Raw genomic sequence first — 27,029 nt, 5'->3', positions numbered from 1 at the left:
ACTATCGATTGTTTGCCAACTCTATTATACAAGCGCGAGTAATGTCAAAGTGAAGTGTTCTCTGTCCTGTTCGCCTACAGAATTAAAATAAAAAATAAATTTAGTTTTACATCAAACGTTTTTCACGTTTAATAAATCAAAAAAGAAAGGAAAAAGTTAAGCAAACGTGTGTCTACAAAAGAAAGCAAAAGTACGAAAGTAATAACAAGGGCAAAATTTATATGAAAAGTTGCATTCCAATTCCTCTCCAAGCCATACAAAAAAGTAGAAAAAACGAATTGGATTTTTTCGGTACAAAACGCACACACACCCATACACCTGAAATGAAATTGAGTTGTGTGGTGGTGTGAGTGACATTGTGTATACCACTCTGCGGAGAAAATTGTGTGGTAAAGAAGAGAAAAATATTGTGTAGTTGCTTGCAAAAAGGAAGGCAAAATTAAACTTGAAAAAAGTTATTTGATTTTACACTTTCTGCAAAGTTGCAAAGTACAAGAAGAAGATTAAGTGTCAAATATAGTTACTTTTGCTGGATAGTGTGTGGTGCGTGTGCTAGCTTGAAATTGTTACGAAGACGGCCACGAGAGAAGTTCATCAGTCCATTATAAGAGCAACGAACTAGGGCGAAAAAATAATATAAAAGAAGATTTGAAAGAAGGTAAGTTATAAACAACATGATATGCGGATTATTTGACATGTTAGGTTCCCACATTTGTTTAATAAATGAGCCAGTTTGGAATAGTATAACATGCTTTTTCTTCTGACAAGGCTAATTCCATAAAATTGCTTGCTTGCTGCCGGTGTTTTTGCAATTTGTTTTGTGCACAAGTTATGAGAAACTTTGGGGGTGTTGCCATATCAAAGGAAAGATGAAAAATATTAGTTCGTAAAAATGCGTTCTAAAATAATGAAATCTATCCTGTTTTTTCAAATGAAACCTAATTCTCAATAAGAATTTTAGTTACTGTGGCATTCAGTATCAGTTTTTTGTAATTGTTGTTCTTATTGTCATTTTTTTTCTATTTCTTGCTATGTCTCACGTACACAATTCACTGACAGTTGGTGTTTTTTGGTTGTGTATTGCATAGTCTTCTTCTTGTTACTCCCCCTCGTTTTGTAATTTGTTTTGTTATTATGAGATTTCCTTGAGATAGAAGAGTACAGCTATATGTGAACTCAGCATTTGGCAAATGGTGACAATCTAGAAAAGTAACGAGTTTGCATTACTAGTTAACACACATTCGCCAAACCCAGTGCTGTAAAAATTAGTACGAACACAAAAGTGTTGTTTCAAAATTGTATCAAAACAAAAGTGATAGAAAATACTTTTGCAGTTTTTTTGAGGAATATGCTTCTCTTATTGAAATGTAAACAATTGATGATTTAAAAGAAAATTATGAAGGAAAAAATAGCATAAGATGTGTTTACGCACTATGCTCGGATGGGGATGAAATTGTTTGCACAGGTAGGTCTCGTCGCCCTTATCACAAATATATATGACACTTGTTTCGGAAGTCCATACTTGCCGAAGTAGCTAAAATTCCCTTGTTTAAGGCCGGCTATTTAGAGAAAAATTTACAATTTAAAAGATATTTTGTTCCCGTGTCCGAAATTAGCACCTGTCCATAGGAGATAGTTTTAAATAATCGGCCAAAGGCCGGCTATTACAAAAATTGTTAGCGTAGTGCGTAAATTCGACTAGTTCCGAAAACATTCTATTGACATGGTTTAGTTAGAATTGTTGGATAAAGGTTTGTGTCAGTTTTAATTATTTCCTTGAGAAATTACTAATACTTCAAAGCCGTATTTGGATAAACCTTGAAACTTCATTCTTTTTCGCGTTTTTATAAATGCACAAAAAAGTTTTATAAGCAACACATTTGTTTCTTTTGTGTTTACGAACGCGATAATTGCATGCAAGTAACATTCAGACAGTTGTTTATACATATTATAGTCGAAACTTCAATATTTTCGAACTGAACTGATACGTTCGAAAAAACTGAAGTTACTTTCAAAGCACTTGTATTTATTACTGGCAAGGAAATTTTCGGCAGTGAAAATGTGTGAGTGTATGGTATTTTTCGAACGGCCACTTGCAGATGTAAATAGGGGGGTAACGATGAAGATATATAAGTTCAGGAAAACCCATTTTTATATAATTTTTTTCCATCTAGATCTACCTTTTATTTAAACGCATTTTACATTTGCACTTAGAAAATGGTGTTGTGGGAGTTTACGTCATTTATTTGACATATATTGTATGGAATTGACAACTTAAATGATGCATGTTGTATAAAACATGCTAACCCAATGATTACACATGCAAGTAACTTGCAGACAGTTGTGTATACATATTATAGTCGAAACTTCAATTTTTTCGAACTGACACTTGCATGTGTAAACGTTCGGAAAAAATTTGAAGTTACTTTCAAAGTCAAAAATCATGTTCTCACACGAATTGTCAAAATTTGTAGATCGATTTACTCGCCTTATCGCAAATGTGGATCGCTGATTTTTGAATGGGGAATTCTTAACTAAATATAGAACGTGTATACGAAGAATTAGATCTGTATGTCATCGAGGGGCTGAGCTACCCATACGTGTAAAGTAGGGGTTATACTTCGACTGGCATGCAGTTTTCTTGTGCGTTTACACATACGATATGTCACTTATCATCTTGAGTTGCCGCAAAGTTTGTAAGTACCTACATATGTATGCACATTGTTCTATCGAGGAACAACAATTACAGAAAGGGGTTGCTCCTAATTAGGTCCTCTTCCATTCCTGTTGCCATTCTATGATTCTGAATCGCTTCCCATATCTGAAAAATATTGGTCAACTTCAACTCTGCCTCAAAATTACGCCAAACTCGATTGAGGTCTTCCTTAAAACACGGATGAACATGTACAAATGCCAAAAGAATATCTAATTGTATTTTATTTGTTACTTTCAACGTAAAACACAAATAAATGCAATTAATTATCATTACAAATGCAAAATAATCGTTTTCGTCGATTTTTTTCTATAAAAAATGTCTAAATTTACATTTTTTGGTTCAACTCACCTTGATTTCTGTAGTGAGAGAAAATTGCCTCACATTCTCACTTTTTTGACATTTATGATAGCTACTTTTCTCACGAACGTGAGTTTTGTTCTCCCTTATGGGGTTTATAATAATGGAGGAGGCGAGAGTGATTGGGCTGATTGTCCGTCCGTCTGTCTGGCTGGCTGGCGCGTACGATAACTCTAGAACGGATGAACCGATTTGGTCTAAAATTTGGCCTTCGCAATGTTTTGTCCAAACTTAGTTTATGTTCGAACATGGGCCATATCGGTCCACTCCTTCCGGTACCTCCCCCACAAAAGTTCGAAAATGTTCGGAAAATTTGTGTTCACGATAACTCTTGAAGGAAGTAACCGATTTGTTCATACTTTGCAGATCGTGAAATTTCTACCAGACTTAGATGAGGTTCAAATATGGACTCAATCGGTCCACTCCTTCCGGTACCTCCCACACAAAATTTCGGAAAAGTTCAGTTTAGAATCTGCTCTAGAATCGCTTTGATTTTTGTTGTAACAAATTGTATTCACTGCCACCCATACGACGGTACAAGTTTCATCAGGGGCAAGACCATACTTCCTGAGAAAATAGCCTGAAAGTTGAAAAGAGCACGATAACCGTCAACCGATTTGGTCCAGAATTTGGCCTTCGTCATATTTTGTCCAAACTTAGTTTCAGTTCGAGGATGGGCAATACCGGTCCACAACATCCGGTACTTCCTCCCAATATTAAAAAAAGTTGGACAATTTTTACCCTCCGGCAAGTTTGTCATACGATCACTTTGCAAAAAAAAAAATTGAATTTACTTGTGAACATTTTCGATCAATAATTTTTCACAATTTTCAACGAGGATAATCACGGCAAGAGTGCATAAATCAAACTAAATACGTGTATGTCGATAAAAGACCATCCTATAGTACTATGAAAAACTGGTTTAATTCCAGGTCAGGCAATGTGCGCTTGCTGAGAGCAAGTGAGCGAAAACTTCAATGTAAAATGCATTGAAATGCATGCTCACTTGCTCTCACCAAGCGCTCATTGCCTGGCCTGGGTTTAATTGAATAGTGGCCGCCACGAAGATCGTAAGGGTCGTCCAAAAACAGCTTGCGTCAGAAAAAAAATTAAACTGTGCGTGAACTGATAGTGCATAATCGCCGTGAGAAAGAGGCATCCATGGGCATTTCTTCAACCAATTAACATACGATATTGTATGATTACCTGACCGCAAAAATGGGATTTTCACGTTAGATCCAGCACAATTTGAAAATTGCTCAAAAGGTTCTTGTCGATTGATGCAAAGAAATTGTGAATAAAAATGGTCGCGGTGATTCAAACGAAGCTTATAAGATTGTCCCAGATGACGAATCTTGGATATATGCGTATGAGCCCGAAACAAAACAGCCATCGACCGTATGGGCCTTCGAAGGCAAGCCAAATCCTACGAAAGTTGTTCCTGAAAGAAGCACTTCGAAGCAAATGGTCGCCTGTTTCTTCGGCAAAACTGACCATGTGACGACTATACGGTTTGATCAACGTAGGAGGTTAATTCTGAGTGGCACACTGCAATTTGTTTACCTGAATTCTCCGGAGAAATTCGAAAAACGAACATGAGAACCTATGTACATGACTTACGAAGGTTTTAGCCGAATGGTAGAAAATATTTTGCAAGAAAAAAAAAACAGGCACTATAAGTGCATAATATCAATGTGAACAAGACCCTAACTATGATATTTGCCTATCACGCCGTTGAACAATTTGGCGCATGTTCGCACAATGCGGAAAATGATCAAAAAAAAAAAAAAAATTGGTTAGTTGTTCAAGCCTTAAAAAATTATCACGCCAAACACCATGGTAGAACAAACCAGGTAAAGTAAATACTACAACAAATAGAACTCAACAACAACCACACAGAAATTTGTTTTTGTTTGTAATGTTACTGTCATCGGTAAATGTAAACAAAACAAGGAAATGTCTATAAATTATTGGAATTTAAAAAACTAATATTTTTCACATTTGACTGAATATTTTGAAAAACATGAATGAAAACTCGTTAGATTTCCAATTTGAATGTTTCCATATCATTCCACTAAATGCATAATTTCTCGCAGAAAGTAGAATTCTTGCAAAAATGGTAATTCATCGAAAAAGGAGAAGCTGTTTCAATCTTTTGTTTTTAAAATCAAAATAGCACACGTTATTAGGGCTTTATTTTTTCTAGTTTAACAAAATACCACACATATTAACAAATATTGTACCGCCTCTATAAGCAGTGTTTTAGTGTGCGGCACGTCGTTCGGACTTGGAGGAGGTTACATGTCAATGATAGAATTACAAAATAGTCAATTTTTTGAATGCTTGCGTTTTAGGCCAAATGTGTTCATATTCCAATTAATTTTGCATCAAAAATTAAGAACATTCAAATATTTTGCTTAAATAAATTAGTTATTGTCTATAGTCGGTAACTATATTCTAATTGTCGGCTGCCATAAATGGTCTAGGTTCAATGAAATTCTATACAAAGCTAAATGACAATATTATTGAAGCATTTTTTAAATCATTTTCATATTTTATTACAGTAATTTTGAGTTATTTGAGTTTAAATACGAAAGATGCCGACTACTGGTACATGGCGGACTTAGGAGCACTTACCCTATATCTCGGGAAGTATAAATTTCTGCTATAAAAGTTACACAACTTTGGAATCGGTATAAAAATCCTATCTGTGGTAATTTTTCCATAGGTTTTGTCAACTGTCGGTAACCTTTCTCTCCTTTTGTAGATATTTTGAAGCTATATACTTTGTGTGTCAATCGATTTTCTGCGGAAAGTTTTTTAAAGCTCGGTGGCATAACCCTTAACACATTTCTCTGTAATATGGGAGTAAGGTTTCCTTTCTGAATTCCAAAACTGTTAAGAAAATTGAGGTTGAACCAACTACGGTCAATCCTGTTCGAATTGGCGCTTACTTAATTTAATTTAATTTATTTCATTATTTGGTAACCAAGCCTTAAAGGCCACATATGTTACAGAAAAAAAAAGCTTAACCTAGAATACTCTAGTTAGAGTAAATCATTAAAACTAAAATTTGAACAAAAAAATTTTCCAAATAGTGGATTTGTTAAATCCGGTTATTATATACATATAAACGTATTATAATACAAAATTGAAAGTTTATTGAAAACAAAAATTTTCAGAAAAATGGAAAAGGATGAATGAAAGTATATGATCTAAAGGTTTTATATTGGTTCAGAAGGAAGAAGGTTGTATTTCGTTCTTAATTCCACATGCATTTCTTGTCCATGAGTTCAAAATCGCGTTAAACCAAAATTAGAATAATAACTGAAGGTCTGTATACACAAACATTGTTTTGACATGTCTCTCCTTTTGAAAATAGAAATACATAAAAATGCATTGAAAATAGCAAAATTTTCAGAATTAATGCAATAAAGAATGAAAAGTTTGCAATAAAATATAAAACTTACATTCAAAGGAAAGGCTATTTTCGGCTTATATTTCCTTTACCGACCCACCTCAGAAAATTATGAAAAAATTACCACAGATAGTGCTTTTTATCCCGATTCCAACAATGTATTGCTTTTGTTGTGGAAATGTATACTTCCCGAGATATGGCCTCCAAATGTTGGCAAACCACCGCAGAAAATTATGAAAAAATGACCACAAATAGTGATGTTTATACTGACTTCAACGATGTATTATTTTGTTGAAGGGTATGTATACTACCCGAGATATAGGCCTCCAAAAATATTAAATTTAAATGAAAATTTAGTTCCCGTTCCCGAGATATGCACCTGTCCATTAGAAAAAAAAAATATCTAATTTAAAAGAAAATTTTGTTCCCGTTCCCGAGATTTGCCTTGTCCATAGGAGAAAGTCCTAAATCCCGGCCGAAGGCCGGCTATTTAGAGAAAAAGAGGTTAGGGCCTTTGTGGATCTTTTGAGGCCCATATCTCGGGAAGTATACATTTCCGCAACAAAAGCAATACATGGTTGCAATCGGGATAAAAAGCACTATCTGTGGTAATTTTTTCATAATTTTCTGCGTTGGGTCGGTAAAGGAAAGGAGTTCCCTATTTTCTTTCCTGTTTATTTAATGTGTATTATGCGTGTTTTTTGTTCCAATTTCCTTAAAAAACAAGATAATAAAAAGTGAGAAAAAATTAAGTATGGTGTCGTGGAAACGAGTTAATTCGTGTACGTATTTTGACAGGCGAACAACGTAATTGAAACGCTCGTGTGAACATGCTATTAGAAAGCAACCAAATTGTACCTTAAAAGATACTAAATAATCCAACGAAGTACTCCCAAATACTCTTTTAATCACCCCTGTTGCACAAAGAAATCAACGAGTAATAGACAATACGATTTTACCGACAAACAACCACAAAATTCTCTGAGCAAGTCTCGTTTTCGCTACTTGTCGTGTACGTATGCGTGAGTGTGTGTGTGCGTGTTAACAAAACCGAAAAAAGGCGAGTGTGCAGCAGCAGCAAAAAGTCGTGTTGGTTAAATTATTATTAAAATATTGCTGAAAATAACCAAATTTATTAAGAAATTTTCACAAATATTTAAAGAAAATCAATTTCTGAAGCTGGTTTTAACGTGTGCGTGTTTTATTTACATGAAATTCGGCCTAAAAATCGTGTGAAAAAGTCTCCAACAGAGTTTATGGTGGTGAGAAAGATGATTGATGATCAGAAAAGAAGAATGTTGCAAAGTAATTTTTTTTTTTTGCGCAAGAAGAATAAAAGAAGAAAAATTATTTGAGTCGCCCGTCCAGAAAGTTCATTACGGTTTATTTTGTGGGGTTAAGAAGTAAAAGTTAAAGTGTTGCCACTAAAGTGTTTAACAATTGAAAAAAAGAAACATTTAAAACAATTAAATCTCATGAGTTTTTTGTGTGAAAAAATCGAAGCAAAAAAACAAAAGTAGGAAATTTCTTTTTTTTTTTCATTTTATTCCACAATTTTTCGTTCGTTGACTTTTCAACGAGTAGCAGAAGAGGAGTGAATAGGAGGAAAGCCTAACAAACAAAAAATACATCAAAGAGGAGGAGATAGCAGTAGGCAGCAGCAAGCAAGCAACCAGCCCAGCGCATCCCTTCAAACTGCCGCAACACCCATTCACTAAACAAGCAAACCTCTTGCTTCAAGCTGATTTGAAAGGGAAAAATGAGGGAGAAAGGGGAAAATAAAAAACTCGTCCTTTGTAACAATTCTTGTGTTTCAAAAAAAGGTGTAATTGCTTCCCCCAAACGATGATAATAATCATTGAATATGCACTCCACATTTGATGTTATTGTGTGTGGTGGGTTGTCTGCTGTGCTGGCTGTGTAATTTTCGAAGATTTCCAACATGTCTCAGTTAAAGGATTAAATACTAAAGTTCTTCTTATTATTTTTGATGTAATATTTTCTTGTTTTAGTTTTTGTTTTCATTCATCAGTGTCGTTTATTTTGCATTAAATGTTGTATACTGTTTGATGTAGTGATGGTTATCTATAGTTATCTCTTTTTAGCCAATGCATTTTCTAATGCACATTGCCACTGTGTTTTACTGTTATGTGCAAAACACAGCACAAAAGAACTGAGAATAGCCAATGTTGCCAGATGCACACATATCGCACTGAATAAAGGTGTTTGTGGGAGAAATTCAAAGTATCTCTAATAAGAATGTATATAATAGCCTGGTTACACTTAACCCGATTAACCCAGTGGGTTTGGGTTTCAAATGTCAATTCTATAGCGCAAACGTCAAATCCTCATGAAGTGGGCTAACCCGGCAAAAAAAAAACTCTAGTGCAAACACCGTTTAACCGGATTTAACAAACCCACTTGGTTTAAAATGTCAATTCCATTGGGTATATGTCAAAAAAATCGTTATAAAGAAGGTTATACTATGTTTACATTTACGAAATCCACTCGATTTCATCTGTCAATTCCTTTGTGTATACGTCAAATGAAAACTCATCTGAAATCGATTGGATTTCATTTGACGTTTGAGCAATGGAATTGACAGTTGAAATCGAGTGGATTTCGTAAATGTAAACATAGTATTAAACTGGAAAAGATCTATAATATAAACAGGCTATGACTACCATCTTTTAATTGGAATATTAATCTAAAAGAGCCTTTGCCCACATTCAGGGATTAGGCCAAGGATAGTAAAACGGCGTTTGCATTAGAGGTTTATGGCGGGGTAACCTTCTTTATGAGGATTTATTTGACGTTTGCGCTCTGGAATAGACATTTGAAACCAAGTGGGTATATTAAATCCGGCTACTAGCAATATATTCTACACCCGGCTTCGGATGTCTCGAACAGATATATTAGGGCCAAGCGTTGCCAATACAAATGTCCTGGTTAATTTTGTTAGGATCTAATATGTTTTACTATGCGTAATTCCTTTTGCAGCCCAAATATAAATCCCAATCACCAAATGAAATATCCACCCTGTGAAGTTATCTTCTCTCTTGTTAATTGAGTTCACTATTTTTCATATTTCAGAACAACTGCCAGTTTTTATTCATGGTAAATCAATGTGAACAGAGAGGGTGTAACAATGATGGAGCAGTTTAATTAACACATTTTTGTGGCCTAAGCTCTGGTCTGAAATTGGCAAATGACAAGTGTCTTCATAACTTCCCATCAAGAGCTATAACCTTCTGTCGTCGTTGGCAGCGTCGTGCCGTTGTTGGAAATCCATAAATGGATCTCTAATAAATCTAGTGATGCGGAAGTTCAAATTTTGTCCAACGAAAAGGATTCTTCACTATTAAATCTAAGTACGCTCAAAGTTGTATGTCCGCCTTAAAAATGTCTAATACAGCCGTTAAGTTTGACTGGGCGCCAGGGTACTGCAGTGTTGAGGAAATGATACAGTTGGTAAACTGGCAAGTCGAGGCTCCCAGTCCTCGGACCTTCGGGTGGAGGACTGTGTCAAGCCAGCACTTTGCTTTTTCCTCATCCCCCACTAAGCTCTACGCAGAGAACATCTTAATAATTTGGCATGGCGTACCGTGTTGTAAGGTATCGAAATCAATCCTATAAGTGCGAGGACAACAATATTTAGTACTGCAGGCTATGTGAGGATGTGAAAGAGACTGAAACAATTGAGCACCTCCTCTATCTGTGTTCTGTGTTTTAGACTGGCAGTTTAAAGACATCATGTGTTTGAAATGAGTCAGAATCTCTCTCTTATTTTTCCTCAATAGACCCGCTGCCCTGCTAACTTATTGCAGGGGCCTTAAGTTCAATTAATCCCTTTTTTCTTTCCTACCTCTCTTTTGTATTTACTTCCTGCCCTTCTCCACTCCCACATCTTTCTATCAGTTTTCAGGATTAGCACAATTGACCACTCGCCTCGGAGTGAAGTAGCTGTCAACAATCAACGGCAGCTGGGCATCCTATAAACTAGCTTAACCTACAATATGGAACATAATTTGGGTTATACTGAGTTTTGTCTTTCCGCCGTTACAACTTAAGGGAGAAAGTGAAAAAACTCACCGGGATTTTTTTTTCAGAATAATTGCCAATGTTTCGACTGGGTGAGCAACTCGTTATTTTACATCACGTACAGGATCCTTGTCTCTTGGTACGGAAGATTGCACTATTCTATTTGGAGTTGTCGTCCACAGAAATATCGAATTGAATTTGCATTATCCTGTTAGAGGATTAACACGTTCGCGGACGTGAATGCTATAGCATTCCGATGCAAAATGACGTGAATGCTATAGCATTCACATTGTCAGCCAATTTTTGTTTATTTACTTGTATACAATCTTAAATTTTGGTGATTAATATACATAATACGATTTATTTCAACAAGATACATTCTATAACAAATAAAAAATAATAATAATCAATAATTAATAAATAAAAACAAAAAAACTAGTTTCAAAAATAATTGGGTGTCATTTTTTTCACCTCTCTGAGTTTGCGTGCGTCCGCGAACTTGTTAAGAAAAAACTAGAGGATCAAGGAAACAAGTCGGGTTTACGCGCGACCTGCCATTTTTACTTTCGAGGGGCCATAACTCTGGAAGTATGGACTTCCCCAGATGAAAAGATATATTTTTGTATTCAGAACAATAAACCCTATCTATGGTAAAAATTTCAAAGAAATCGCAGCCCTACCTTTGGTAAACATCTCCGCAGAATCCCCTAATATAGGAGATCTAAATAAAAACAGATCTGATCCTATAGAGTTTTCTTGAGAAAACATGGAGCGACATTCTTATGTAGCTCAGGCTCCCTTCCCTGATATGTTTTCCAAATTTCGACTATTCTATCTTGCATTTTTTTGTGTTACAAAATCTGATTATTTTGAAACTGCAAACTCCAAATATAACAAAGTACTTATTACTTTTGTTTCTTTCTTTTCAGGATAAACAGAAGACTGAAGTTTAGTTAATAAACTTACATTAACGGAATATAACTACAAATAAAATCCTAAGCAAATCAAACTATTATTTACTTTAAAAAAAGTCCCCACAAACATATAAAACACATCTATTGCGCGAAATAGCCACATATAAAGCTTAACAAAATATTGGCGGCATTCAACAACAGACTAAAAGGAAGTATAGCAGGCAAAAGAAGAAGGAACATTCACTCGAAACTCTTCTCAAAACAAAAACCCAAAAAAGTATTTAAGAAAGGAAAACAAACCTAAAAACAACAACCTGCCAAACAGTTTATTCATTTGGAACAAAACAAGCAAAAAAATTGAAACCCAAAACTCTTTCATTTCTTTGTTTTCCTTTTCCGGCATATATAGAGCTGTAATCAAGATAACAACAACAGCCAACTACACACATACTCTCTCAAAACAACAAAGAAAATCCTATTGTTTTTTTGCATAAACAATACTAAAATAAGCTAGCAACATAAACGTGGGGAGAAAAATACCTATGGTTAACCCCCCTCAAAAAACAATTATCATTTGCACATAAACACATTGTGGAATTTCATAATTCTTCGTTGAGATCAAATACCAGCCAGCCACCAGTAAAAACAAACACTTGCCGTTTTGCTTAAAACGAGAGAGAGAGGAGGGAGGAGAAAATAAAAAAAAAAACTATTTTCTAAATTTTCTACAGTGAAAGTCAAATTAGTCTTTGGTTCTTAAAAGAATCCAAAAACTAGGCTTTACACGCAAGAAGCAACAGCAAGCAGCAGCTAGCCAGCCCCCTATTTAAACAGATCCGAGGAAGAGAGGTGCTTGGGGCACAAGGGGCAAGTTAACGCTAATGAGGATCTATTGGCAGCATGAGTACACTGGGGGGAAGTAGGGGAGAGCGAAATGCCAAGCCCAAGTTCTCAGCACTCGATATAAATCGAATGTACAAAAATAGTCGTGTAAGTTTATACTTTTTATTTGTCTGTCCTTTTTGTTGTTTGCATTAATTCATCATTGTCATCATCATAATTATTTGTGATCTAAATAATTGGCTTTTTGTTTTGTTTTAATAATTGCTGTTAATTTGAATTATACTTTTATGTGCGGCGAATCTATTTGCCTATTTAATTTTATTAAGTGATGATGTTGCTAGTATCTATTTTTGTTGTTATTATTTTGAATATCTCTTTAGGGTGAAACGACGGAACCTTCAGCACAAAAAAACCAAGTGCCACGTAAACATGGAATGCAAATTTTGGGCAAAGTGCCGTCCGCTCGGCGACCACCAGCTAATTTACCATCCTTAAAAGCTGAAACAACTAGTTCGCCAACAATTGCTAATAATAATACAACAACTGGTCAAGAAGGTAAGTGGCATCATAATTAAGGGGAACTTTAAAAAGGTGCAGTCGAACTTCTCTATAACGAATAGTTTTATTAACACAAAATAAAGCTTTTCTATAAGTTTGACTTTATAAGTTTTCTAACTTTTGGGATGAAAAGAGCTTTCTAAATTGACTTTAGTTGAATTTAAGATTTCAGCTTGTGTTGTTATTATATATAGGTCTCGTTCTCCGATTACACCAATATATAACCTAAATAGGCGAAATCCATACTTCCGGAGATATTGGCTTTTGAATATCCGAAAATTCTGTTGCTTATATCCATTAGTTGTTTTTGGATCGATGGAAGTAATATGGGTACATAGATATTTTTATGTGTAGCCCTGGTTTTGCTCCTGTCCACAGAAGGAAGGATTGAATCCCGGCTTAAGTTCCCTATATTAGTAAAAAAATATATAAGAAATATAACGCCTAGCCGAGTTTTCTCGAGAAGTATGTACTCTCCCATAGAACACATATTGGCCTAATGCTGGAGACGTGACCTACATGTGATACGCATTTTAAACAGATTCATGATCAAATTGCTCCTTATAATTCCATAAAGGTCTGATTTCTTTTAACTACGTTGATCAACTATTTGTGATATTCCAATATTCTTTCCTAATTTTGTAATTCCAACATTTTTAGGAGGCGTTCAAACACCAACGTCAGGTCCAACTAATAATCCATTAAAAAGTACCACAACAACAAAAAGCAGCAGCGGCAGCAACATCAATAGCAACACTACAAATAACAACAGTAACAGCCACAGCAGCAGCAACAGTAATAGCAGCGGCGGAAACAACAGCAATAGCAATCCTCTTGGCAATAACAATAACAGTAACAACAGCAGCGGCACTGTAATCGGTGGAGTCGGTAGTAAATTGCTTATCAACTCATCACAATCTGTTGGTAAGAGTAGCAACAGCGGCGGCAGCAATCAATCTCATCACCACCACAATCAACAAAAACCAATAACATGGTCTGCTGTAACAACAGGCAACGACAACCAACGAGGTGGCAAACCGACAGCCACGGTACCACCACTCTACCAGAGTCCACAGTTTCAGCACGAATTTCCGACATTAGATGGCACAGTTGGCGGCGCCGGAAGCGGTGGCAATGTGAATGCGAATCGCAGAAGTGGTGGCAATTCGTCATCGGGCGGAGAACGAGAACGTGGCGGCGGTGGCGAAAAGGATTATCATCAGCAGCAGCAACAGCATTATCATCACCATCATCATTCGAACTCGAATCATCAGAATTACCATCATCGTGGCAATGGTGGTGGAGATTATCATCATCATGGAGAACGTGGCGGCGGAGATCGAGAACGTGGCAGAGGCGATCGTCATCACCATCAACGCAACGATGCACACAATTACAGAGATGGCAACGAAGGAGGAGACGGTGGTCGGGGTGGTGGAGGAAATGGCGATATGTCTCGCGAAATGAACGAAGTAAGTCTAAGACCACAAACAAATGCTGCCGCCTGGTTGGAACAACAGGAAAAGAATGCCAAGGGTGCGGCAGCCGACAGCCAATCGAACCATCAGGGCCAGGGCCCCCAGACAAGTTCGGTTGCAAATCCAAGCGCTGCAGTTCCACTACCTATATTGTCGTTAATGCCGTCATTTATGCAGCGCGGTGTGCCTCTACCACCTGGTGGCGGTGGTGGAGCTGGAGGAGTTGGTGGCGGCATTACGTCCAGCTCCAGTGGACGTTCTCAAACTCCACCAAATTATCAAAACGGCTTAACAAAGGATTCTTCATCGTCATCAGTAAATATTAGACCCCAACCTCGCGGAAATGCACAAGATTATCATCGTTCGAATTCGACAGGTGTTTCCAGTAGTTTCCGACAGGCAACTGCTCTACCCAAACGTCCACCTTTACTAAATACTCCACCACCCACAAATGGAGGTGGCAGTGGTGGCAATAATGGTCATCGCAAAGACAAGGAATACATTGTGGAACCGGAAGTGGCCCAAATGCAACGACCCATTATTCGCGAAGAGGATTTGGAACGCTTAAATGCAATTGCAAATGATGACAGTTGGACAAAACAAGAGGATATCGATTATACTAAAAAACTAACCTTCTCGGATGATGAATCGCCAGAGGATACCCCAACGCAAGAACGTGAACGACCAGTATTTAATAAAAACAGTGGCAATCTCAATGACCAACGTAAAAATTCAAATGCCAGCGGCACATCGTCCACAGCAGGAACTTCTAGTGGAGGAGGTGGTGGTAACTGGCAAAGAAAGGATCGTGACAGTTCGGAACGAGAAAAGCCTTCTAGCGGCGGTGGTGGTATGGATAACATGGAAGATACCCGACATCAAAATGGTCATCGCCCTGGCGTTGGTTCAGGAGGTATTACTATTGATGCCAGTGTCTATGAAAGACTAAAGCAACGTAAGGAAGAGGAAGAACGTCGTGACATGGAGCGTAAACTAGCAGCAGCTAGAAAGAAACAAGAACTTGAAATGAAAATCAATAGCAAGAAGGCAACCACAAGTGGTGGTGACTCAAGCTATGATCAGCCACCACCTGGAGGTAGCGGAGGTGGTGGTGGTATGTCCACATCATCCACAACTGGTTCAGTAGATGAAAATACTTCTTCACGTCGTAGCGGCGGTGGAAGCTATGAACGTTCCAGTACAGCTGAAAGAGAACGTGGCGGCGGAAGTCGTGCAGGTTATGATTCCCGCGATATAAGATCAGCGGCAGAATATTCACGAGGCAGCGGTGGGGGTTCTGGTAATACATCTGCCATGAATGCCACAAATAGTGGTTCTGCTGGTGGTGGTCCTCCAGGTTCTAAAGCCGTTTTCTCGGCTCATTTTCAATCCAATTTACCACCACGTTTCCTTCGTCAACAACAAGCTGGAGGAAGTAGCAGCAGCAGTCTTGGACCAGGCCGTTCTGTATCCAATTCTAACAGCGGCAGTGCTGGAGGCATAGAAAAATCTTCATCTTCCTCGATGAATTATGAAAATTCGCGTTATATGCAAAAAGGAGGATCTGGTAGTAGTGGCGGGCCTCAGCGTAGCGGTGGAGGCTCAGGCCAACGAGGCGAATATCGTGACAATTATACCCGAAGTGGTGGCTATCGTTCACGAAATGACAGTGATAGAGATGATGATCGTTACCACAGCCGTGGTGGAGGAAATAGAGGAGATGACTATGGTCGTAACAGCAGCTTGTCGAGCGGACCAAACCAACTGTCACGTAGCATTTCGGACACCTCTCAACGGAAGACAAGTGTTTCATCAAATGATGAGTCCATTAAGCTGAGCTACACTGGAGATTCAACAAATTTCGGAAGTGGTATAGTCTCTTCATGGGCCGAAGAAACCGAAATGGAGCTTAAGAGGCAAAGAGATGAGAGTTTCTCTTCGTCACATAGCCACGATTCTATACCCATTAAAATATTGCAAAGACCCCACACCCAAAAGAGTGTCTCGGAAGAAGATAGCCCTCCACAGCAGCATAAACAGCATCGCATCAGTGAAAGTAGTGATCAAGCATCAACGAGTTCGTTTGCTCCAACCCAAATATTACGACGTTCCGAATCGATTGAACATCAAAAATTGACTTCAACTTCGTCATCATCAGATATACAAGCCACAAAATTGGCCGAGAGTAAGCAGGCGGAAGAAGAACAAGATCACAGTGCTACGGATTCGTCACCAACAGCCTCAGATTCTCAAAAACAAAATGACTCATTGAATTCTCTGTCACCTTCGACAACAGCTACTGGCAACGAATCTGACAAACAGCAACAACAGTTGGACCAGGGAGAACAACGTAGTGGTTCTTCAGCGTCAGTGACAGTGGCACCACAACCCCAAAGGGAAAAACGACCTAGTCCCAGAAGTGGAGGCGGCGGCGGTGGTGGTCGTGATAGAGACCGAGATCGTGATCGTGACCGTGAACGCGACATGCGAGTATCTCATAGCCGCACATTTGGCGCCAGTGGTAGTTCCTATCGAGGCAATCGTGACAGTGGTTGGAATCAGCGTGGCGGTAATTCAAGAGGTGGTCGCTACCAAGGACAGGAAGATCACTACCAAGACCATGACGACGATGACATGATGGAAGATGGTGGTGGTTACGGCAGACGTTCTGAACGCAGTCCTAAAGTACCACGTAAAGAAGGTGGACGTGGAGGCCTTGGAGGTGATCGTGACCGAGGAGGTCGCGGTGGTGGTGGAAATTCCGATCGTGATGATCGTGGTTTTGCCCCAAGAGGGGAACCATCAAGACGGGGACGTGGTGGTGGCGGTAATATGGGCGACAGAGGTATCCAATCGTCCACGTATAGACGCAGTAACGACGGACGTTCCTCAGCAACTGGGGGTCGACAATATGGTCGCCAGAGTTACCAAGATGACCACAAAGATATGAAACGAACTTCGGAATCATCTGAAACGAATATCTCGGATTTGGATAAAACCAAACAAAATCAAATGGCTCTAAGCGCCGGTCTATCTAAGGTTACCACCAAGGACATTAAAGAGGGAGGAGATCGGGCCACCACAGCCCAACCATCCTCATCAACAACCTCTTCTACAACTAACCAAGTTGCTAAACAAACAACCCCGCCCCAACAGCAACAGAAAAAACCGAATGAATCGGAAAAGAAAACTTCAACATCATCGACCACACCATCTAAGCAGCAACAACATCAGTCTCAGACTAGAAAGGAAAGTGTTTCTAGTACTAAAACAGATGACGATATCCGAACAAGCAACACAAATCTTGATCGGGAGAAAAAATCAGCTTCCAAGGAAAAAGACATTCCTGCAACTGGTGGTGGTGGTACTGGTGGCAGTGTCACCTTGCCACCAAACTCTACGAATACAGCGTCTACAAGAAGCACAAACACAACAACAGGAGGAGGATCTATTGCAACAATGAGCGCGGGAACGCAACAACAAAAGAAACAAGATCTACAAATGACAACACTGCCAACAGCTGGTGCCCAACAAGTTTCTAGTGGAGCAGCGGTTAATAAATCCGTTGCTCCAACGACGAGCAACTTGCAACAGCAACAGCATCAATCTTCAAACTTAACAAAGAACCCAACCGGATTGGGAAGTCTTAAATCGACAGGATCGTCGGCTAGTATTGCATCGATTGGATCTACAACGTCGACATCACAACAAAAATCTACGACACAAGATACAAGAAGTGGTGGCGGAAAGTCGGATGCCCAAACTAATGCCAGCAATAGTAATGTGTCCGCTGGACAAAAACTAGACAATGAAAAGAACAAGCTGGGCTCACTGGGATCTCTAAGCAGTCTGGACAGTAAAACAAATAATTCTGCCCTATTGATAGATGGAGCACCGGTAAATACAATAATTTTTGAGAACACACACTACAAGCAACAAGTACAAGCTGCACAAATGAAACGTTCATCGGAATCTCTGGTGGTCACCTCTTCCGTGGTATCAAATGTTAACGTTTCCGTTAGTGGTGTGGATACGGTCACTAATGCTTTATCTCAAATGACATTTGGCGGTAATGCGGCAACAAAACAAACATCTAGCACTCCTGCAGCTGGCGACTCAAATAATTCCTCTCAAACAGTTGCTGGTGGTCCATCTTCTTCGGATTATGACAAAGAAATGAAGCTAGGCTTCTCTTTTGGGGATGCGACAGAGTCGTATACGACAGCCACTAAAGGCATGGCCCCAAGTGGTGGTGTCAGTGCAGATAATGAGGCCGTTAATGTAGCGAAACAGACTAATAGTGTTCAGCAACAACAGCAGCAACAACAACACCAGCAGCAGCATCAGCAACAACAACAGCAGCAGGCTCAGCAAGCTACAATGCAGCAGCAGCAACAACAACAGCAGCAGCAAACGCCACAGCATCAGCCACCCCAACAACAGACTCCACAACATCAACAACAACAGCAGCAACAGCAACAACAACAGCAGCAGCAATCTCAACAGGCTCAAAATCTAATATCTGCCGCTGATTTGAATATGAAAATTGCCAGTGTAAAGAAAGTTTGGGAAAGTGTCCAACCCATGACATCCGATGCAGCCACAACGGTGCAACAACTTCAACAACAGCAGCAACAACAACAGCAATTGCACCACCAACAACAACAGCAACAACAACAAATGGAACCTGTCGATACCAGTGGCCACATGACAGCAGCATCTTTTGTTGCTGCTGTCGCAGCTTCTCAACAACAACAGCAACAACAACATTTGCCCCACTATGCGGTGGCAGCTGTTCATATGCAACAGCACCATGCACTGTCGTCACCCGGAGCTGGAGTACCCTCTGCTTTTGGTGCACACGCTTCACCATTTGATGCTGCCGCTCAGCTTGAACAACAATTTGGTCCTGCTGCCGCAGCCGCAGGCATTGTAGTAGGTGCCGGTGGGGAAAATTCCGTTGTGGGTGGTTATCCAAGTCCACAACAGCAGCAACAGGCCGCAGAGGTGGCGCAACTGCAGCAGCAAGAACAGCAGCAGCTTATGAAACTTTCCTCGGAAGCGAAACAAAAGCAGCAGCAACAACAAGTATCGGCGGCTGCAAAACAGATGCAACAGCATCATACGTCATCCATGGGAATGTCACCTCCACCCAATATGCAGCAACAACAACAGCAGCACCAGCAACAACAATCGGCAGCTCAACAACAGCAGCAAATGCATGCGCCACAAGCCTTCTATCAGGCATCACCGCAATTTACTGGCATCTCCACCATACCAAGTCCACCGGCAGCAGCAGTTGTCTTCAATTCATCCCAGATGCCACCGCCACCTTCACAAGGTGGTCTTTATGCACCATTCCATTCTATTGATCATTCGAATCGTTCACAATTCTCTGCAGCAGCGGCTCATAGTTTTCCTGGTCATTATGGGGCGACAGCAGCAGCCGGTGGTCCCTTCAATGCTTATCCCATGCAAACACCACCCAATATGGGTACAGCTCCCACACCGGAAATTTATTCCAACCTCACATCGCAATTCCGTATGGGCGGTGGGCCATCACCATTCGGTAATCCAAATTCCCAACAAATCAATAATCCCAATGCTGCGGCGGTGACAATTATCTCATCAAGTTCCAATTCATTAATGTCGACAGTAGGCTCGGTTAAACCACCACCCACATCTCAACAACTGGGTACGATAGGTTCTAAGGCTGGCGGCGGAGGTGGTCCATTTGCCGCTGCTCAACAATATATGAATCTATATGCTGCTGGTCCACCACAACATCAAGGTGGTCCACCAGGTCCTCCTCCAGGTCATCAATTACAATCGAATAGTTACTATTCGAATTCAGCCGGTGGGCCAAGTGGTCCGGCCGCTTTCTATGGCGGTCCACCACCACAGGGTGCTGGCGCGGGAGCGCAAAATTATGGTCTGGCGGCAGCGGCAGCTGCAGCAGCTGGTTTATATGGTCATGCGGGACATCAAGGTGGTCCACCGGGATCAAATGGACCACCAGGACCGCCACAAGGTCCACCTGGTCCCCAATCGCAGCATACAATGAGTAATTTCAACACACCGTTTATGAACTCACAACTGTTGACAGCGGCGGCGATAAATCAATATCGTGGTGGACCCACGCCACAACAAGCGGCGGCAGCGGCTTACATAAAATCAAGTCAGCAACAAGCACACATGCAAGATTCGGTATGTTGAAAATAGTTTCAATGGCTGTGGTTCTTTATTAATTAGAATTGCCATTCTTCTTTTTTCGTTCTTATAGATGGGCCGCCAATTAAAAAGTCCTTTGGGAGCCGATGGCAGTTTGAATTTAGTAAAACATGCTCAATCACAGCCCAGTCCACCACATCTTAAAAATTATGGCAGTGTAAGTAAATAAAACTAACCCCCTGTTTTTGTAAAAGTTTTTATTCTTCTCACACGAATTGTCAAATTTTGTGAATCGATTTACTCGCCTCAGCGCAAATGCAGAGCTCTGATTTTTAAAAGACAAATTCTTAACTATATATGGAACGCGCCTACTACAAATTAGGTCCGTATGTCATCTGAGGGCTGAGCTATGGATGCCTAAATAATTACGAATATAGACGAACGAACAAAAAATAGTTACAAAAACAGGGGGTTAGTTCTAACTTCATTTGAAATGTGAATAGCGAGGGTAGGTTTAAAAAAAAACAGTTACCAATAAGAAGGTAAACGCAGTAACCGTGGATGAATTTTATGAGTCCTTACAATAGCAGATACGGGAGTTACTTGCTAGTGCAGAATTTTGTTTGGGAAAAAGCGGCTAAAATAAATAACTTTTACTTTACTTTTCATTAGTATCTGAAATGACAAGGCTGAATCTGAAGATGTGTCATTTTGGCATTTACTTTTTAGAGACTGTCGCAGAATCATCATTGGGGTGACTGAGCTGAAGACTATTCCTTAAACACACATTTTTGTCTGAATCAGTGATATCTACTCTTCATGGTCAACCACTCAAATCCACTGTAATTGGTGATATTGATCTTTAGCTTTGAGAAGGAAAATATATGGGGGTTATTCTGAACGGAAATTCCTTGTGAGTTTTCTCACTCACTCGAAGTTAAACGGCGGAAAGACAAAACTTACGGTAAATTTCCGTTCAGAATTACCCTTATGATATGATTGATCAATCTGCTAATCTCTCTTGGTTGGTATAGGCAGCTGACTTTTTTCCGAGCAATGATCATGCTCTTAGTCTATTTAACTGTAGTTTTTGGCAACAGATTTTATTGCCTATTCTTCCAAGTAATCGTTAATTATTACTATACTCATATTGTTTTCTTTTCTCCTTCAGTGGGATCAAGTTATGCAACAACAAGCTGCCGCTCAACAACAACAATCTCAACAGGCTGCCGTTCAACAGCGAATAGCAGGTGGTGGTCCCGGAGCTAACAATCAAAATATGAATCCTAATAATCGTGGTGGTGGCGTTGGTGGACCTCCGCCCGGTGCGCAAGGTTCACAACCAGGACGTTATCCCACACCAATACAGAGACCCACAAACTATCCACAACATCCGCAAGGACCCCAGAGTCAACAGCAACAAGTGCAACAGCAGCAACAACAGGTCCAACAACAGCAACAAGTTCAACGAGGTCAACCGCCACAGAATCTACGGCAAGGAGGAGGTGGTAACAATGGTGGTGGTGGCCCACAAGGTGGCCCTGGTGGTCCCCAAGTTGGCGCCCAAGTAGGTGGTGCTCCTGGCAATGGAGGTGGCCCTGGTGGTCCCGGTGGCAATAATCAAGGAGGTGGCGGCAACAATAATCCACAAGCTGCAGGCCAACCTCAACAAATGAATAAACCCTATTATGCGAACAATGCGGCCAATGCTGGCCCAAATCGAGGTAATTAAAAATTACTCAGATTACTCCCAATTCATCATACCCCCTCACAAAAATCTCACCCACCACCCAATCAAAACTCGCACCCACACACATTCAACACGCACACACACTTACACAAAACAATTGCCTTGATTTATTGTTGACCAACATTCTTCTTCAACTACATTCTTGCTGCTCCACAATCTAGTACTACTTATTGCCACAAGACAAAACGACAATACACTCCACACCTCCCCCACTCCACTCCACACACAACTCCTACACTACATTTCTTTATTTTTGATTTGAAATTGTTCATTTATTTAATATGTTTTACAAACAAGAAGAAACAAAATCAACAAATAAAAACTTTAATTAATTTACTTACTTAATCATAATAATAATGCAATAATTGCACATTATACATTTTTTAATTTATATATTTAAAATATTTTTTTGAAAGAAGAATCTACTCTTTAAAATTAGGAAGAATAAAAACAACAAAAAGAAAACAAAGTAATCTTATTATTTGCTAAAGAAATATTAAATATAACTATTATTAACTAAACAACAAAAAGAAAACAACAAATATATTACAACACAAAAATGCTACAAAATAAAATTTGAATAAATTTATATTTATATATGCGAAAAGCACAAAACAAAAAAAAAAATATTTTTCTTTTTTTATTGGTTGTTATTTTATGTGTGTTGCATAAGTATATATTTTCACATTGCTTGCATTCTATTTTTTTTTTGGTATTATTATTTTTACCTCATTCACAATGCTTGTAGTAAATAGTTTGTTCAGCTTTTGTATTTCATGTTCATTGAAATTTTTCCGAAATTCAGAAAAAAAAACTGTTGTTATTGTATTTAAAATTTTTATTTTCCGATCTCGTTATTTGTGCTCATTTAAGGATAATTTTAATATAGCAACACAAGGGGAATAATTGCACTGTTTTTAACAAGGTTATGTTATTTTAATGTAGCCTTTCCAATTGTTTATATAAGGTTTGTTCCTTTCATCCTGGACGATGTGCAAGAATAAGAATGAGAGATATAGAAGTAAGAATTAAGCCATATTACAGTCTTGTGATGGTTGCTGTAAACATATGGAGTTAGAATAGTCCAGCCAGATATAGAAGACCTGGATTCTGAAGTTTCAGCATTTTTAGTATGAACTCCCTATCCACACTGGCTGGTGGATATGGTATATGGTGGTAATACTTTTCTGGAGGGTATCTTAGATATGGAGTAAGCAGTAAGCTTAGCCCCTTCTCACTGTTTCCCAAGGTCATATATCTAGCGATTTCTGAAAGAACTTCACGAATTATGGAGGATGGCGCTGCCGAACTCTGACACTCTGAAAACCGGCTTCAACTAGCAACCAGGGACTGTCGCTGATTCTCTCGAAGGGTCAGCTTTGTCATCAACGGGCATCATTGGCGCCGGTCTGGCATAACGTTTTTTTTTTTTTTTTTTTTTGTTCTTGTCCATGCTCCTTGGAGGTCGATGTAGGTACCTTCTCTGTGCTAGGTTTTTTTCTTAGAGTTCGATTAATCTAGTTCAAAATAGTTCAGACACCGATACAATGATCTGTCCTAACCAATGAATGTAAACAAACAAAACGATTCCCGTACCAATCACACAACGCCACAAACTTTTCAGCTTCTCTGAATCGTTTCATTCTCACAACCAAAACAAATTGTATTGTTCCTATGGAACATACGAAACGATTCGAAATGTTATTTAAAGTATTTTTACTTACGCTGGTCCTAACTACTTCCCCAGACCGAGATAACTAAATAAACCCTTCAATTCACTGTCCTTTTGTGTTTCACTCGTTTTATAGTTCCAATCTTCGGAGTTGATAAATAAAAAAATCTCGGTTTTGGTCGAGGTACTACCGGTATTATCCATCTCTATTTTTTCTACTTGCTTTTTGGTCAAGGACGGCAGCAAAGGAGTACGATGGGTTGACTGCCAGGGAAACAGTCGTCTTGGTGAATTCAGAGAAACCACATTCTTTAAAATATTTTTTTACAAACTTTTTCTGCGCAGCTGCGTTCGTCTTCTCAGATGATAAGGGTTTTCAGTCGACTGACTTCCGTCCCGCCTGGGAAAGTTCTTACAACAGATTTTCCCACCGCTTTACCCTTGCCTTTCACATTTGAGTCGAGCCTAGCAGCATACCCCTTCTTCAATTGTTCTCCTCACGAATCTATTTCGGTTTTGGGATAGGTTCATTAGCCCTCTTAAATGCTTTCTGGTTTGGCCTCAGCTTCGCAACAGAATTTGACTGCACCATGTTACATCAGGCAGTAGGTTTCATCTTCTCCACTTTTTTGCTCGCAGATTCTTTAGAGGCTTTGGTTTAATTAAGCAGAGTTACAGGGCCTGGGAGGCACATGGCGGTAAGTTCTTTCAACTTATCTAATGTACCTGAGTTTACTTCTGATGAAGAAGATTTCCTTCTCAGAAATTCGGATTTCTTTCCACGAATTTTTGAAGAAACATCACTGCACTTTTGTAGCGTTTTGTATATTAAACTTCTTTGGTAAACCTTTCCGTAAGGCCTCGGTACAATGACTCACCTGAGAAAAGTACAAGTGATGCCAAGTTTTCTTTTGAAGTTTCCATATGGTTGCTGTTTGTAACGAGTGATGCGACACACAAATGAGCCATTGTGCCGAGACCATTATAGTAATTGACTGTTATTGGAGTCTCCTTTGATTCTCCATAGTCAGTCAATGTCCCTGTGGCGCTCTGCCGGCATGTACCGATATAGGACTTGCTGGAACTGGTGTTGGTGCCAGTTGAGCATCGAGTCCATACCTCCATCCACCATGTTTCTCTCTCCCTCTCATCATGTCCTGGTTCTGTTCTTATGATATAAGCCTTTCCAGTTTGTCGTGGAGCTCCCGACTTTGTTTCTCTTAGCTATCCTATATTGTCTTTAGATCCCATTTTGGGTCGTCCTTGCCCATAATTTCGGTCCTGTCAGCCGTAGACCGGTTTTGCAACATTTTTGGCTTTATCGTTATCCAAAGAGATCGACGGGTCGTAATATTTCATTGTTGTTTATTTTAGGGAACTACCCGATCCATTTTTGGTTCGACGGGGGATCGAAAGACCCAAATAATGCAGAGGAAAGAAGCAGAATTCTATTAGACACTCTCTGTCGGATGCCACTTCTCTAACCTCAGCATACACTGAGGATGTAGGTGGATTCCCAAGGTTGAACAGACATGTTGGATCAGGTCTGTCGCAGTTTTGCCCAGGCAGTTCTGATTCAACATGTCACAAAAAAGGAAAACCGAAGAGATTCCCACACAACAATCGAATTATGCGACCGGTTTCGCAGGCATATTGGGTGTTTAAGTGGCTTCTCTGGCAATACTTCGAGTCATTTACCGAAGTTATGGTAAATGCGAATATAGTAGTTAACTTTGATTTTTCAAATGCAATGTTTTTCTTCGGATGTTATGGGTTCTTTATTATGTGTGTCTTGCAAGTTCTTGCTAGAAGAAATTTCTCCAGCAAAAACTTGCAAGTTCTCAATGAATAACAGAGAATTAACAGAGACAATGTGAGTTAACAGACAACTTTCAGTAACAATTGGTACAAATTGTTGCAAACTTTTGAGTAACCAGACAGACCTATTATTAAAGAACCCATGACAAGGTATGAAATAGTTTTGACATTTTTACAGGAGTCATGCATGTAACTATTGGCTGACAATTAAGTTTTCATTTTGGTTCGTATATGATTTCTCTCATCAAATCACTCACATTTACATGAAAATCCAATTACAAACTTTTAAAAATTTCAATTTTTGAATATTACCTTTTTCTCTCTATTTCAGCTAATCACAATTAAAACACATTACAGAAGGCAAATTTATTAAAGAAAACATAAAATATAAAACAAAACACGAAAGTAAGTTATAAAAAAGCGCTTTTCTTTGTTTTTAGCGAAAATCCCCCTCCAAAACAAAAACACAAAAAAACTGCTAATAGAAAATAATTTATAAAGGAATTATCTAATATATAATTAAAAGCAACAAAGTATGCAAATTATTTTCTATTGAAATATATGATGAAACAATAAAACTTTCAACGTAACCATTAAAAGATATTAAAAAAGGAAAACAAATTTTGAAAAATAAAATGTTAAAAGAAACCAAAAGGATATACTGTGGATGGATGTTAAAAAATTACCAAGCAGGCCAATTCCATGAAGCATGAATACAAGAAGTAACCAGCAAAATTACCCCTTAATAAAGGCTAACCTTTTTATGGAACAAATAAGGACTTTTTTTCCCTTAGTCCTAAGGAAAAATTACAAAAAAGAGAGAAACTAATCCCCTCAATGAAAACCATGAACTATGAAAAAAAACTTACACACACACACGTTTGTAAACCGGCGAACAGGATAGAAACACTTATGAAACCAACAAACAACAACAAAACAATTGAATTTTTAAACAATTTCTTCAAAACATTACTTTATTAATTACAAAAAACCAAGAAGAAGAAGAAACAAATAACACAAGAGTTTATACAACAACAGTGGAAGAAAAAAGCATAGCTGTTATATTTCTTCTGCTAGAAGAAATAGAAAACTCTTCAAAGGAAACTACGAAATGAATTAAGCGAACGACAGAAGAAGAAAATATTCAAGCGCTGAACTCGCTCGCTCCCTTTACTCACTCATTTTTGGCAAGATCAAGAGCTGAAACCTGAGGAGTAATTATAAAACAAAACATAACCTAACATTTTGAAAATTAATAAAAAACAAAATGGAAATAAATTAACCACCCAAAAC

At 38.9% G+C, this 27,029-nt stretch overlaps 1 protein-coding gene across 6 annotated transcripts; it reads left to right on the top strand.

Annotated features, from left to right (window-relative positions):
* nocte (no circadian temperature entrainment) lies at positions 1-26,372 on the top strand. 6 transcript variants are annotated; one of them, XM_073979537.1, is made up of 8 exons: positions 24-190; positions 416-658; positions 11,462-12,436; positions 12,670-12,844; positions 13,508-20,532; positions 20,609-20,713; positions 21,668-22,220; positions 26,068-26,372. In XM_073979537.1, the coding sequence occupies exons 3-8, from the start codon at positions 12,347-12,349 to the stop codon at positions 26,079-26,081; spliced, it is 7,962 nt and encodes a 2,653-aa protein (XP_073835638.1). In that variant the 5' UTR covers positions 24-190; positions 416-658; positions 11,462-12,346; the 3' UTR covers positions 26,082-26,372. The 6 variants fall into 6 exon arrangements, with proteins under 6 accessions (XP_073835636.1, XP_073835638.1, XP_073835637.1 ...); XM_073979535.1 differs by having other exon boundaries at positions 1-658; XM_073979536.1 differs by lacking the exons at positions 24-190; positions 416-658 and adding an exon at positions 7,402-7,753.
* The last annotated feature ends 657 nt before the right edge of the window (positions 26,373-27,029 follow it).

The sequence above is a fragment of the Musca autumnalis genome, unplaced genomic scaffold, assembly GCF_047663935.1.
Source record: "Musca autumnalis isolate F117 unplaced genomic scaffold, ASM4766393v1 scaffold_3, whole genome shotgun sequence".
Taxonomy (NCBI): Eukaryota; Metazoa; Arthropoda; class Insecta; order Diptera; family Muscidae; genus Musca; species Musca autumnalis.
The sequence above is the reverse complement of the archived record's forward strand: the minus strand, read 5'-3'. Positions and strand labels throughout refer to the sequence as shown.